This window comes from Acipenser ruthenus, chromosome 28 (assembly GCF_902713425.1).
Source record: "Acipenser ruthenus chromosome 28, fAciRut3.2 maternal haplotype, whole genome shotgun sequence".
Classification (NCBI taxonomy): domain Eukaryota; kingdom Metazoa; phylum Chordata; class Actinopteri; order Acipenseriformes; family Acipenseridae; genus Acipenser; species Acipenser ruthenus.
This window is the reverse complement of record NC_081216.1, coordinates 8,938,604-8,954,160: the sequence shown is the minus strand read 5'-3', so window position 1 is coordinate 8,954,160 and position 15,557 is coordinate 8,938,604. Positions and strand designations below refer to the sequence as shown.

The following is a 15,557-nucleotide window of genomic DNA, read 5'->3' as shown; positions in this document are numbered from 1 at the left end:
CCTCAGCTGTAGATCTCTGCAGTTCATCCAGAGTGATCATGGGCCTCTTGGCTGCATCTCTGATCAGCCTTCTCCTTGTATGAGCTGAAAGTTTAGAGGGACGGCCAGGTCTTGATAGATTTGCAGTGGTCTGATACTCCTTCCATTTCAATATTATCGCTTGCACAGTGCTCCTTGGGATGTTTAAAGCTTGGGAAATCTTTTTGTATCCAAATCCGGCTTTAAACTTCTCCACAACAGTATCTCGGACCTGCCTGGTGTGTTCCTTGTTCTTCATGATGCTCTCTGCGCTTTAAACGGACCTCTGAGACTATCACAGTGCAGGTGCATTTATACGGAGACTTGATTACACACAGGTGGATTCTATTTATCATCATTAGTCATTTAGGTCAACATTGGATCATTCAGAGATCCTCACTGAACTTCTGGAGAGAGTTTGCTGCACTGAAAGTAAAGGGGCTGAATAATTTTGCACGCCCAATTTTTCAGTTTTTTATTTGTTAAAAAAGTTTGAAATATCCAATAAATTTCGTTCCACTTCATGATTGTGTCCCACTTGTTGTTGATTCTTCACAAAAAATTACAGTTTCATATCTTTATGTTTGAAGCCTGAAATGTGGCAAAAGGTCGCAAAGTTCAAGGGGGCCGAATACTTTCGCAAGGCACTGTATGTATGTAGTGGGTTATGTAGTACAGATGATTTAAAATGTATATTTGTATTTAGGCACAGCGATTGCACAATCACTTCACGTGCAGCATCGTCTTGTTACCCACAACCCGACCTGCTTTAAAAAGACCTTTAACCCGACCCGAACCCACAGTTCGTCCTTTACCTACTGCCTGCGTCGACTGACTCTCTCATGCTCTCACATTCACATATCTCTACCATTCTCCACGGATTGAGTTCATACAATAGGCTATTATACAGCGTGGTAGTTTTTTCTAGTGGTCTGAATATATTTTAACATTTTAACATTAACTTTATCTCTACTTACTTTACTATAAAATACCTGTCTATTTCTTTCGTGCCACCAGTTGAAAGGGAGCTACACCTGTGCTTTCGCAGAGAGTTTTTCCCTTCCTTTCAAGCAGTGTAGAGACCAAAGCGACAAAGCAATACTATAACTCATCTATTTTCATGTGCAGGCTGTTCTTACAGACAAAAAGTCTCTTTAAATTTAATAAGAAATGTTGAATGTAGTCCACAATATGTTTGTGCACTTTTTTTTTTTAGAAATCTGAAAGCCCTTTCAAACTTAATTAAAAACAGTGACTCCAGTAGCGGTGCCGATAGGGATTTAAGAGTGAATAATTACAGTATCTCCTTGTTTAGTAACTGCACTGCCCTTCCTAATCAAGGGGATTTGCAGCTTCTTTGGTAATCATATCTCTGCTACTTTTATAACCCTTTTTGATCCTTGTTTTCAGTTTGCTTTTCTGTCTTTTCTTTGTGTCTTTCATAATGTTTTTATTTTATTTTACAATTTTCATAGGTCTGCCAGATTTTCACAAAAAGCTTATTAGCCTTTACATTGGACTGCTATAAATTAATCTGTACTTATTGTAGTTCTGCGATCTCTGAACATGCTTGTTTAAAATCCAACCCCTGGCAAACCACTTGTGCCGTCTGGTACAATTTCCATTGAGTTACCTTGTCTTGTAAGCTCCTTAAAACATAGTCAAAGAACAAAGTTTCATGTGTCTAAAAGTAGAGATTATACCAACTAACCTCTATTGGACCTCGATGGTCAGATCTTAATGGCTGCACAGCTCAGTGTCGACCAATCATCCGTCACGTGGGAACACCTACAGCCAGTCATATTTGAGCTACAGCCTCACAAGGTATCTTCAGTCGAGTCAGTGAGTGCGTTGCAAATCCTGTAATGACGTATGTTTGCAGAGTTTATAGTCTTTAACTTATAGATCCTACGTTGTGATTAACTTGATAGCAAGTGTTTTTCTGGTGAGGGAGGGGCATATCAGGTACTTGCATTGGCTTTAATTGTTGTTACTGTCTATGTTATTTATTAATTTATTATGACATGGTTCAGCAGACACTTCCCACAGGTCCCTGGGATGTGCAATAAAATGTGCCTCTTATTTTATACAAGAAAAGATTTAGTTCCAATCATAATATTTACAATAATACAGAATCGTAGTGCACAGTACCTGCTTGCCACTGAAGGCAATCACAGGAGTTTATTTCCACCTGTTCTGTTAGAGCTTTATGTTCTACTAATTGCATTGCATCCTTAAAAGATAGCTTTTACTTTGGACTGTTATTATCTAACCTATACTTGTTGTAGTTCCATGATGACAAAACCTGCTTATTCAGTCTTTAAAACTGCAGGATCGTCTCACAATCAGGTTCATTGTTGCACTAAAATATAACTCATTGGTGTTTGTTGTGATCAAAGCTTATTGGCAGTCCCGTTTCTTTAGATTCCCAAAAGGAAAGAGTTTGGTAATAGTTTGGCATCTCAGCCCATTGAATTGAATGAAGAGGCAAGGGCTGACTTTCCAGAGAATCACATGTCTCTTAAGCCAGCATACATGCTAAAGCTTTTAAAGCAATTAACAGGGCTTTAAATTACAGTACCTGTTTCAACCAGAGGGGTCAGGAGGCTTTCCCATAGGGTGCCTCTGTAATGGCTTGGTGTCTCAGTCTGTTAAATTGCCTGCTGGCCACAAGCCTGACTGTAGCCAATACCATTGTCCTTAGAAATACAACAAGGACTCAGTGAATCGATATTTGGTTCACTTATTTGGAGCCTGTTTTTTGCAATCGCTAGCTGCCCAGAAACACAGGCTTTTCTTGTGCTTTGGAAACTCTTCCATTTGTATGTGTTTTGTGATGAGAAATGTCAGAATCTCATGAAAAATGTATTTCTTCTAGCTTTTCAATAAAAATTCTCTGCATATAGTATATTCTGCATAACAATATGCACATGCATATTTAGATATTTTGCACAGTAGTCTGCACGTTGTTTTTTGCATTGTTCTCAATGCATTGTTTACTAAGATGCTTCAGAAAGTATGCCCCATCAGTGTGACTGTCACACGGCTGGCTGAGTGGTGCCGTCAGATCCAGGAAATTAATACAGAAACAGGACAGATGAGGTGAAATGATGAAGGCGCTTGCTTGCGCCGGTTTATCATAAATAAAAAGGTTTTAACAAAACACAGGACACAGCACTTTAAGCCAAAATAAATAGACAAACAAAACGGACTAACATTAACAAACGGTGGACGGACAGACACACAAACACGGTGAGTTTAAATAAACAAATACTTATTTTAGTTTACTTTCTTTTACTCTCCTCTCCACAGCCGTTCTCCACTCACCGAACACACAACCCCGAGTGAGTAAAACGTGCATCTATATATACTGTTGTGCTGGGATTCAATTACTAATTAATTATTCACTTGAATCCCAGCACGTGAATTAATTATGTGCAACCTCGTGCTCGCATATTATATACAGTGCCTTGCGAAAGTATTCGGCCCCCTTGAACTTTGCGACCTTTTGCCACATTTCAGGCTTCAAACATAAAGATATGAAACTGTAATTTTTTGTGAAGAATCAACAACAAGTGGGACACAATCATGAAGTGGAACGAAATTTATTGGATATTTCAAACTTTTTTAACAAATAAAAAACTGAAAAATTGGGCGTGCAAAATTATTCAGCCCCCTTAAGTTAATACTTTGTAGCGCCACCTTTTGCTGTGATTACAGCTGTAAGTCGCTTGGGGTATGTCTCTATCAGTTTTGCACATCGAGAGACTGAAATTTTTGCCCATTCCTCCTTGCAAAACAGCTCGAGCTCAGTGAGGTTGGATGGAGAGCATTTGTGAACAGCAGTTTTCAGTTCTTTCCACAGATTCTCGATTGGATTCAGGTCTGGACTTTGACTTGGCCATTCTAACACCTGGATATGTTTATTTGTGAACCATTCCATTGTAGATTTTGCTTTATGTTTTGGATTATTGTCTTGTTGGAAGACAAATCTCCGTCCCAGTCTCAGGTCTTTTGCAGACTCCATCAGGTTTTCTTCCAGAATGGTCCTGTATTTGTCCCCTTCCATCTTCCCATCAATTTTAACCATCTTCCCTGTCCCTGCTGAAGAAAAGCAGGCCCAAACCATGATGCTGCCACCACCATGTTTGACAGTGGGGATGGTGTGTTCAGGGTGATGAGCTGTGTTGCTTTTACGCCAAACATAACGTTTTGCATTGTTGCCAAAAAGTTCGATTTTGGTTTCATCTGACCAGAGCACCTTCTTCCACATGTTTGGTGTGTCTCCCAGGTGGCTTGTGGCAAACTGTAAACGACACTATTTATGGATATCTTTAAGAAATGGCTTTCTTCTTGCCACTCTTCCATAAAGGCCAGATTTGTGCAGTATACGACTGATTGTTGTCCTATGGACAGAGTCTCCCACCTCAGCTGTAGATCTCTGCAGTTCATCCAGAGTGATCATGGGCCTCTTGGCTGCATCTCTGATCAGTCTTCTCCTTGTATGAGCTGAAAGTTTAGAGGGACGGCCAGGTCTTGGTAGATTTGCAGTGGTCTTATACTCCTTCCATTTCAATATTATCGCTTGCACAGTGCTCCTTGGGATGTTTAAAGCTTGGGAAATCTTTTTGTATCCAAATCTGGCTTTAAACTTCTCCACAACAGTATCTCGGACCTGCCTGGTGTGTTCCTTGTTCTTCATGATGCTCTCTGCGCTTTAAACGGACCTCTGAGACTATCACAGTGCAGGTGCATTTATACGGAGACTTGATTACACACAGGTGGATTCTATTTATCATCATTAGTCATTTAGGTCAACATTGGATCATTCAGAGATCCTCACTGAACTTCTGGAGAGAGTTTGCTGCACTGAAAGTAAAGGGGCTGAATAATTTTGCACGCCCAATTTTTCAGTTTTTTATTTGTTAAAAAAGTTTGAAATATCCAATAAATTTCGTTCCACTTCATGATTGTGTCCCACTTGTTGTTGATTCTTCACAAAAAATTACAGTTTCATATCTTTATGTTTGAAGCCTGAAATGTGGCAAAAGGTCGCAAAGTTCAAGGGGGCCGAATACTTTCGCAAGGCACTGTACTTTAAATGCACGTGAAGTGATGTGCAATCCCGTGCCTAAATACAATTATACATTTTAAATAACTTGTGCTGCACACACCCATTTATATCCCGTGCAGCCATATCTATACACCAACATTAACACACCACACGCAACATACAACACAGAAATGCACACAGGGGCGGGGGACATTGCCACATATACCCCCCCCCCCCCTTGTGCGCAGCACACATGGCCTCAACGGCCACCTCTCCCCTTAAAAGCCCAAAAGTCCAGCACAAAGTCCTGGGCCAGAACCGGAGGCTTCAAGGGGCCCACAGGTGGCAATGTTGCCAGTAGCCAGGCTGCTACTGGCCATGCTGTCAGCAGACGTGCTGACGGCTCCCAGACTGACTCCTTTAGCCGGGGCAGTCCTGGCAGCGGAAAGGCTGCTTGGGGGGTGGTCTCCTGACCTCCCACCTTCTTCGTAGCCAGCAGCTCCCTTTTGTGGGGCTCCGGCCACAGTACTTCCTGCAGCGGAAGTGCTGCAGTGGGCGCAGGGATGGCTACCTTCGCCTGGTCGAGGCCTCAAGTTGGTGCGCTTCCTGTGGGAAGGGGGGTCACTCCGTCGTCAACTGCCCCCGCCCTGGAGAGGAGGGACGACCGAAGGGCAGCTGGGAAGCATACCTCAGCGCACTTGAAGTCATGAACTGGTGCACTGCCTGTGGGGAGTGGGGCCACTTTGTGGTCAACTGCCCCATTCTCCAGGAAGAGGAGGAGAAGGAGATGCACCGGTTCCCTGCAACAGGAGGAGACTACACACTGTCCCCACCTCCACCGCTTCCACCAGCAGGAGCAGAGCAGCGGGAGCTGCCTCTGCCTTTGCCACTTCCACCACCAGGAGCAGAGCAGCAGGAGCTGCCTCTGTCTCTGCCACCTCCATCTCCACCTCCACCAGCAGAGGGTGAATACCTGCTGGTTCCCTCTCCACTTCCACCAGCAGAGGGTGAATGTCTGCTGGTTCTGCCTCAACCGCCGTGGGAGGACTGCTTGCCCCTCCCACCTCGCCCAGCAGAGGGTGAATACCTGCTGTTTCCGCCTCAACCGTCATGGGAGGACTGCTTGCCGCTCCCAGCTCCACCAGCAGAGGGTGAATACCTGCTGTTTCCGCCTCAACCGCCATGGGAGGACTGCGCACAAGGGGGGGCATGTGTGGCAGAGTGTCCCGCCCCTATTTATTATTATTTGTATTTTTGTTTGCGGCGCGGATAAAAGCGCTGCATCTTTTGTTATTGTTTTTTATATTTATAATTTAAAAACCCTGTGAGGATGCATGACTGATCAGCTACTGATTATTTAACTAGCTGACAGTCATACATCCTTTCCAAACGCGTGCAGACTGTGGCCGAGGGGTAATAAGATAATTAACAGCTAGTTAACCCCTCGGCCAGAGTATAAGAACCTGCAGCTGTCTGTGCTGTAGGGTTGGGTGTACAGAGAGGAGGTACAGGGAGATAGAGAGGAGACAGAAAATAACAATTGCTAAAACGTGCTGAATTAACCAGCACGACACTTACTTGTTTGTCTGTTTATTCGTTTGGCCCTCATGCCCTTTGGTTTCTGTTTTGTTGTTTTGTTTAAATCTTTTGTTTTGTTTATTATTCAAATCAGCTGAACACCGTTGCATTCAGTTTCACCCGCACATCCATTGTTGTGGTTCTTTTACTTCCTGGTCCGTGACGTCATCACACCTCGCCACAGTGACACATACAGTAGTTTCTTGATTTCAGCAAAGGTTTTGCACTCAGTCGTTTAGAACAAACCTCACAGCCAGAGTGAATCAGTAATAGTCTGGATAAATTGCATGTCACATGACACCTTTGCCTCAAACCTATTCGACTGAGGGATCATTGCCTGGCCATTAGACAAGGCAATTGAGACCCGCCTATAAGTTAGTCCTGGGGGGTAGCTGAAAGGGCCGGGATGGGGAGGTGTAAGACTAAGCAGGAACGCACGCTATATTTGTAGGTTACTGGTTAAACAGTTATGTGACGGGACCTGCCTTCTGCAAGTGGAAATAACTGATTCTCTGCAAGAACTACTGTGAACCCAGCGATATTGGATCTGCCACAATGAATGGCATGGGTCGTGATATTTGGGTGCAACATGATCTTTTCCTGTCCTAATACTGGAATCAACATAACCAGCAGCTCTGTGCAAGAGAACCCCACTGCTGCACAACATCATGGGGTGCACTTTAAAATACAGCCAGTTTGTTTTCACGTTTTAAAGCACTGTTTAATCTAAGAACATATTTATAAAAAGTCTTTAAGAACTGGTGCACGCAAATACAGTACAGAGGTTCCTCAAAAGCACATAATAAGCACACAATACATGAAAGGGTAAAAGTATTTGTATACTGACAGCTTATCGGATTATAGACAAATGCAATCCGAAATGTCAGGTTCAATATACAGGCAGGGAGACAGTTTGAAGGACATTACAAAAAGTCAAACATGACTTTAGTTACTCATTTATTAAAACACAATAATAAATAAGCATGATTCAGCTTTAATAGATATTACAGGAAGATTTCAATCAATTGATTAATTAAAGACTTTGTTATATAATTAGAACAAAAATATGTTCAGATTTCAATTAAACAAAAATAAAATCACAACTTGATGCTGTTGCATCTATACAGTTACCGTGATTTAATTCCTCTTAGAAACGTTTGAAAATAGGGAGCAACATGTAAATGTTGAAGAAAAAAGAAAAACTGCAGCATTTTTAACAATTGTGAAGACACAGTTCCTTTGTATAAAAGTAGACTGTCTAGTTATTCAATTGTTCTTTTTTCGAACATGACCTTGCAAAGCACTGTGCATGTAAAAGTGGCTCACAGGAAAGGTTTAAAAAGCCCAGACTGACAGCCCCAGGAAAACAAGAAAGCATGTGACTCAGTGGGGGCCTCGGCACAGCTCAAGAGAAGTGCAATCAGTGCTAAACAGATCGGACAGGACCTTGTGACCGCAGGGCACAAACAAGCTGCACAGCATTGTGCTTAACCAACACAGCCCCTTCGAGCGAGAGAACAAGAGCCTGAGCTTCAGAACTTAACAGATGGGAGTCGCGTGTCTGCCGTGCCGTCACAATGCCGTTAGGACACCTTGAGCTTCAATACCGTTCTTGAGCCTTCCAAGCCTGTTGGATTCTTGCACAACATACAGTGACAGCAGCGCTGCCCAGCACAACTCTAAACAATTACCCTGGTCCTTATAAAGTTACCTCTCATGTGTGATCTCCACCATCCTCTGTGGGAGTTCATGAATGGCATGCAAACTATACAACTCATCTTCTTATTCAGCTTGTGCTCATGTTGTTTATATGCTGTGGGTTTGCTGGTTTTCAGCTGGTTCGGGAGAGAGTGGTTCAATTAAAAATCCCTTTCCTGTAAACTGTTTACTGTACACCTTTACTGGGATTTTATACCTGCTGGGTGCCCAATAAGAGGTCAGTAAATATGTATTCAAATTCTTAATTCCCTAATTCCCTGCTCCTCAGCGGGTATTGCTGAAGGGATTCAGGATGCATTACAAAAATCATCAGTTTGTTTTCAAAAACAATGCAAACATTATCATCATGAAATCCATTGCTAATTTTAACACACACAGAAACCTATACATTGTAATAAAGTCATTCAAGGGCTCTATATAATCTTGAGGATGGAAAGAGCTTTATGCCCTGTGATTTCACCGTACAGCCACTAGAGGTCTTGGCCTGACTACAAGGGAGTCAGGAAGAAACTACATTGCCCAGAAGGCCACAGGGTTTGACTTGTTGGCCCAGTTAATTGATTTATTGCTGGCAGGTGGACTTAAATCAGGTAACTACAAGTCCTTTAAAAAGGGACAGGTTCAATCTGCCTGTGAGAGGTGTACAGAAGAAGGGTACATGTGTGTGGAGCTGGAGAGAAAAACAAAAGATAAGAAACGCGTTGTTGAAGAAATTAAGTTTAATATTTGTTTTTGTTATGGGTAAACGGCTAACTGTTCCGTGGTTAGGCAGGGCTTCCTTATAAAAGTTAAGTTCGCACTCCTTGCCGGAGTTAGGCTTTTTTGTTTTGTTTGTTCGTTTTGTTATAGTGAATTAAAATAAATAAATAAAGAACACCAAGAGTGTTGTTGAACTGCAACTCGAGTCTCCTATCTGTGGTTTACTACAAGACCTACTACACCTTGGGGTCATGTCATCACAATATATATATATATATATATATATATATATATATATATATATATATATAATGAAAAAGGTTTCATGCAAAACCTTACACATTTTTTTCATTTATGTGCAGTTGTACAGTTATAACTCCTTTTAAAAATTAACATACGCTAATACTGCTAATACAGTCAGCATTCACATATCCGACCCTGTAAAATTCTGATTTCAGTGACGGTTAAATGCGTGTGACTCATATCTGATTATTTCATTTTGGCCCGTTCCAACACTTGTCAGTTTTTCAAGGAACACAAAAAAGATACTATATCAAAAATACATATCTGAAAAGACTTTGTTTTAAAATAAGTAGGCTTCTATTTAGATGCACTGTATTGGTTTTGTTTGTACAGTACTATATTTTCAACAGAAGTAGTATTTTAATTCAGAACGATATGATTCTGAAAATATCTCTTGTCAAAAGAGAGACTTTTAAATCCGGTACGTATTGTTGCAGTATGTAAAATTCTCCATTAATGACCCAACAGCAAAATTAAATCAAAATGTTACCCATGCACAGAACTGCATACAACATAAAAGGCAATGCAATTTAGCAAAAGATTAAAAAATCAAACAGTTTCCAGAATTAGAACAGTATCTAAAGTCAGTATTCAAAATTGCAGAATATAGTGCTCAATAAGATTTATAAATGTTTTGAAAATAAATAAATATTTTTTTAAATGTGTACATTCAGATGTAATTTATAAATCTAGTTACAAGATTTAACATTTAGCTAAATATTTAACAAAATCTTAAATCTCTTAACAAGATTTGAGCTCAGCCTGCTTTGGCTTTCACACGATTTGATTGGCTCTTGTAATGCTAATCGGGAAATATGCAAATTTCAGCATTACAAGAGCCAATCAAATCACGTGAAAGCACAAATCAGTGGAGCTCATTTGCATACAAACTCTAGATTTAGCTGGCCAGTTAAATATTTAGCTAAATGTTAAATCTTGTGAAGAGATTTAAGATTTAGTTAAATAATAAATATTTAGCTAAATGTTAAATCTAGTTAAAAGAGAAATTATTTTTGAATATACACATTAAAAATATATATTTATGTATTTTCACAACATTTATAAACCTCGGAAAAAATACAAGATTTAAGTTAAATCTGGAAAAAAACACGTTAAAATGTTAATACTTTTTTTTTTACACATGGCACCCCATAACTATACATAATAACAATGTAATTATGTGGAAGTACACATGTATTTACTGTGTAACTACTATGCAAATACACAGTATTTAAAAACACTTCATGTAAAGTGTTACCCAAAATAGCTATATAAAATATTCATGCCATGGTCATCTATACATTTTATAGGTCTGAAATGTGCAGTTTTGAAAGAAATACATGTTATAGCAAACATGTATTATATATTTCAAAACATGATATCTGGGGGTCCGAGTGGCTTACCTGGTAGAAGCGCAGCCGTGAGGTGCACAGGTTCGAGTCCTATCTGTGCGAAGTGGCCGGTCTAGGCACACAATATTCACTTTGTACTTCCTGGGTCATTTTACCTGGAGAGTGAACCTGTCCCCACCCCTTCACTGGCTTCTTTCCTGTCAATAACCAATCATTTGCTTCGCCTATAGACGGGCATGCTTTCAGCCAGTAACATGCTTTGATACTGCTGAGGTGAAGATCCCAGGAAGTGCAAGTGTAAACAGATAACCCAAAAATAAGGCACAGGAGCTGAGATAAAGTAGCACCAGATACCAAGTTTAACATGACAGTTTCTTTTAAAACTGCAGATTTCAATGTAGGCAGCTAATGGAAGTGAAAAATGGCCACGATTTATGGAATTATTTTGTTAGCCACAATTACTTTCAATGATGGCTGAATTAAGATCCACCGCTGTCCTTATCAATTGAAAATCCATGACTATTGCTATGAATTCTCAGTCTGTTTTAAAAGGTAAAGCATTTCCAAGCTCTGCAACATGAATTATTAATTCAAGGATACAGCAACATTAAAATGTTTTTCCGAGCTGTTGGAGTTTTCATCTGATGAAAGCTCAGGAGCCGGAGAGCTGTGACAGCATGCACACGGTACTGCTTTCTACACCACAGTACAGCAAAAACAACAGCAGACAGCAATCTGCTCTATATTGTAACATGCCAGGCAGCCCTCTGTTGTGTGTACAATCGTGCGTATGGGCAGCTCAGCTGCAGCTAGTTCTCAACAGCTTTCAGACTGGTGAAGGAGCAAATCAGCTACATTAATAAGTGGGAGGGTTCCCAGGTAATTTAGTCTGTGTTTATGTTTTGTTACTGGCTTGCTTTACTGTCAGTAAGCTGAGCATGTGCTGTATATGTGGAGATTGAACCACTGAGAATACCTTTAACAAGACAATGCAAAAATAACAGTGGAAAGAAAACTGCAAAAGAGTTTTTCATAATAATCATTCAAATATCAAAATCGCCCCCCAATGAGTTTTCTAGTATATGACTGTAGCATTTATATGCAGGCATTTGATCAAAAAGCTTGTTTGCGTTTCAGTCTCTCACCATTAAGTTTTACTTTCATTGCATTAAAAAGCAAATAGATTCAAATGTCATTTTAATCGTTTTTCATTTTTTGTAAGCCCTTTTCTGTTGTATTTTTGTGATGTTTGCAATCAAGACTGGTTCTGCGTTCTCCTGTTCCAATACAGGGATTTAGTCAGATTGCAGTTGTCATCTCTAATTAGATTTCAGCTCAGTTCAGCTGGCCTGCTATCTTACTGCCCAGTCTGATTGATCATTTGATTGCTTGTGTGTTAATTTCAGCAACAATATTTCACAACACGGTAAGCACTTCAGTAAATTCAGTTAAATTGTCAGCGCAATGAATATACTAATGTAGCCACTTCATATTCTATAAAGATACTTCAGCTCTGTGTCTAATCCTTGCAACATTTCATATCAGCCTGTCTGATCTCATGCCAGTCAGCAGTGTAATACGTTTAGCTGCTCTCTGCTGTCGCAGTCCCTCTCCTGCTGTTCCATTAACATCCTTGCTTAAGCATATTACAACCACTGTAAATTTAATTATTGATATAATCAGAAATAAAACACTTGGTGTAGTAATGAAATACACATTTCAGAAAAGTAGCAGCTGGAATGGGAGAGTTTGTTGGTGTCTTGTACTGTCAGTTTCAGAATCCAGACAAATTCAATTGTAAGATTCTAAATGTATTTATACATGTATTAGGGTTGTACTTACGATTCAGTTCACCTAAACCGATCTAATATTTGAAACCCGAACAAACCTAGCATGTTACTTTTAAAGATGAAAGTACAATTGTAAAAAGATGTGGGAGTCAATACACAATACTGAAGTAAATGCCCAGTATTGCAATCAGCCAACAACACCTGTGCTACAGCATCACCATCCCTCCGCCTTCCCTTGATCAGCCTTTACAGCTGCCCCTTGGCTTATACATGTGGGGGTCTCAGATTGCCCTAAAATAACTATTAGCTTATCGTCTGACCTAAGCCCAGCAAGCAGGTCAAGAAATCTATCAAAATGCATTGCCATTTCTATGTATTCCATTGTCCTTTTCCAAATCTGTTTATTAAATCACATTCTACAAAATATTCGGGATGTCTGTTTATAATTATTGTATAATCCTCCTGAGTTATGAAAGGCATGTAAGAGCCATGTGGAATGCGCTCTCTGAACTGAACTGATGGGCGCGCTCTCTGTCTGTCTGCTCTGTTGTTGGCAGGTCCGTGCCAGTGCCATCGCCCAGGACGCGGATCAGAATTACGACTACGCCAGCAACAGTGTGATCCTTCACCTGGAGGCGGGCGACGAGGTCTTCATCAAGCTGGACGGAGGCAAGGCGCATGGCGGGAACAACAACAAATACAGCACGTTCTCGGGGTTCATCATCTACGCAGACTGAGGGGCACACGGGCTGCCCTTCCTCCCTCTAGCTCTCGTTCGTACGCTCGCTCACTCACTTGCTCGCTCGCTCACTCTTTCTCTTGTCGTGGGTTGCAGGGGGGGGGGGGGGGCTCAAACTGGCACGGACGCCAGCGACAGACTTTCACAGGGAACTATTTCCAGGTGGCTGGCACGCATAGGCCCGGACTTTCTCTCTCTAGGGCAAAATCAGCAGGAGTAGAAGGCAGCCTCCTGGAAAGACATGGCCTTTTTGACTCTGCAGTACCCCCACTCCCTTCCACCCATCACAGGGCTGTGCAATATCAACAAACAGGACTGGAATCATGCTATTGCTACTAAATAAGCATCAGCTAAAAGATCTGGTTGAAATCTTTCCCCCTTTCATATGTGATGGTTCCTGATGGGTTGCAACATTTAAAATTGAAACTGAAAATGTGTTCATGGCTGTTTCGTCAATGCAATGTATGCATAGCTCACAGTGTCCCCTGGTTATTGAATGTTGTAACTGCAGATCTGAAAAGGGACCTGTCAATCCCAAATCATCTGTACATCTTTACTACTAAAAGAGAAAAGCTACTTGTTAGCATCCCTGTCTGTCTGCTTTGTATTGTGTCTTGAGTCTAAATGGGTATGTAGTGCATCTGAGGGCAGGAACTGTGGTTTCATTGGTGCACAGGATTTTTGAATATGACAGATACTGTTTTTGACATATAGTGGCAATCATTCTATATTATATATATTATAAGATTGTTTTTCAATTTCCTTCCTTCATTTTTTTTTTGGTTTGTTTGCTCTGAAACAACACTATTTAATATGCTAATGTAAGAATAAAGTTTGTTTGATTAAATATCTGCTACGGATCTGGATTTTATTGATGAGAGTTGCCGTCTTTTTTCCTTGCTACGGGTTCACCGCTGGAAGGTATTTATTTTATATATATATATATATATATATATATATATATATATATATTATATACACACACACACACACACACACACATAAAGCTTGCCTATGCTTTTTGACATGTTGTTATGCTTTTACTATTGGAAACATTTAATAGGGAAAAAAAAAGTTTTACATCACCCTATAGAATTAAATTAATTAATTAAAGCTTTAGGAAACCGATCAGCACAGATCCGAGACATCAACACCATTGTTCAATTGCAACTGCCGGGTTTAACTTCAAAAAGTTGAATGAAACCTGCTGAATAATAGACTTGTGTAATATCATTTTGTAGTTTCTTTGTTTACATCATGTTAAATAAAATATCTAAATTATGTTCACATACTGTGCATTAATATTTATTTCTTAGCTGACATCCTTACTCAGGGCGGCTTACAGTTGTATACAAAAAATTCATATCAAGAATTACAGTACACTTAAGAGCAAAATACAAAATACAATGATTTCAATCCTAATAAGAGCAAATACAAAACACAGTAGGAGTTGATATCAGAGCAGTTCAGGAACAGATAACAGTGTTGATAGTTACATCAGGGTTGGATACGAGTGCAAGTGAAATTCAAAATACTACAGATTGGGTTAAGTGCAGGATTAAATACAGTAAAATAGGGAGCAGATAAGTGCAAGTTAAAGTGCATTAAAAGCAGAGTGCTATATTGTTGAGTTGAGTTTTTCAGGTGTTATCTGGAGAGGTGTGTTTTGATGAGGCGCCGGAAGGTGGTCAGGGACTGGGCAGTCCTGACATCCATAGGAAGGTCGTGAGGGGTGAGGGTGGAGAAAGAGCAGGCTCTGGAGGCAGGGGAGCGTAGAGGAGGTACAGCCAGTCTTCTAGTGCAGGCGGAGCGGAGAGGTCGGGTGGGGGTGTAGGGAGAGATGAGGGTCTGGAGGTAGCTGGGTGCAGTTTGGTTAAGGCATCTGTAGGCGAGTACAAGAGTCTTGAACTGGATGCAAGCGATGATCGGGAGCCAGTGGAGTGAGCAGAGTAGTGGAGTAGCGTGGGAGAAGCGAGGCAGAGAGAACACAAGGTGAGCAGTGGAGTTCTGGATGAGCTGGAGTGGACGGGTGGCGGACGCAGGGAGGGCAACAATGAGGGAGTAGCAGTAGTCTAGACGGGAGAGTACCAGGGCCTGGATGAGGAGTTGCGTGGAGTAATTGGTGAGGAAGGGTCGGATTCTTTGTATGTTGCTCAGGAAGAAACAGCAGGTGCGTGCCAGAGTGGAGATGTGCTGGGAGTAGGAGAGGCAGGGGTCCAAGGTTACTCCAAGGTCCTTAGCTGAGGAGGAGGGAGAGAGCGTGGTAGATTCCAGAGAGATGGAGATAGAGAGATCAGAGGAGGGGG

The 15,557-nt window shown here is 41.0% G+C and overlaps 1 protein-coding gene across 1 annotated transcript in view; it reads left to right on the top strand.

The window, feature by feature from the left end:
• The window catches only part of LOC117434827 (C1q-related factor-like), a 22,906-nt gene extending 8,811 nt beyond the window's left edge, over window positions 1-14,095 (top strand). Inside the window, exon 2 of the mRNA XM_034057493.3 lies at window positions 13,070-14,095. Within this exon, the coding sequence (XP_033913384.1) occupies window positions 13,070-13,249 (180 nt within the window). The 3' untranslated portion in view covers window positions 13,250-14,095. The remainder of the gene's footprint in view (window positions 1-13,069) is intronic.
• The last annotated feature ends 1,462 nt before the right edge of the window (window positions 14,096-15,557 follow it).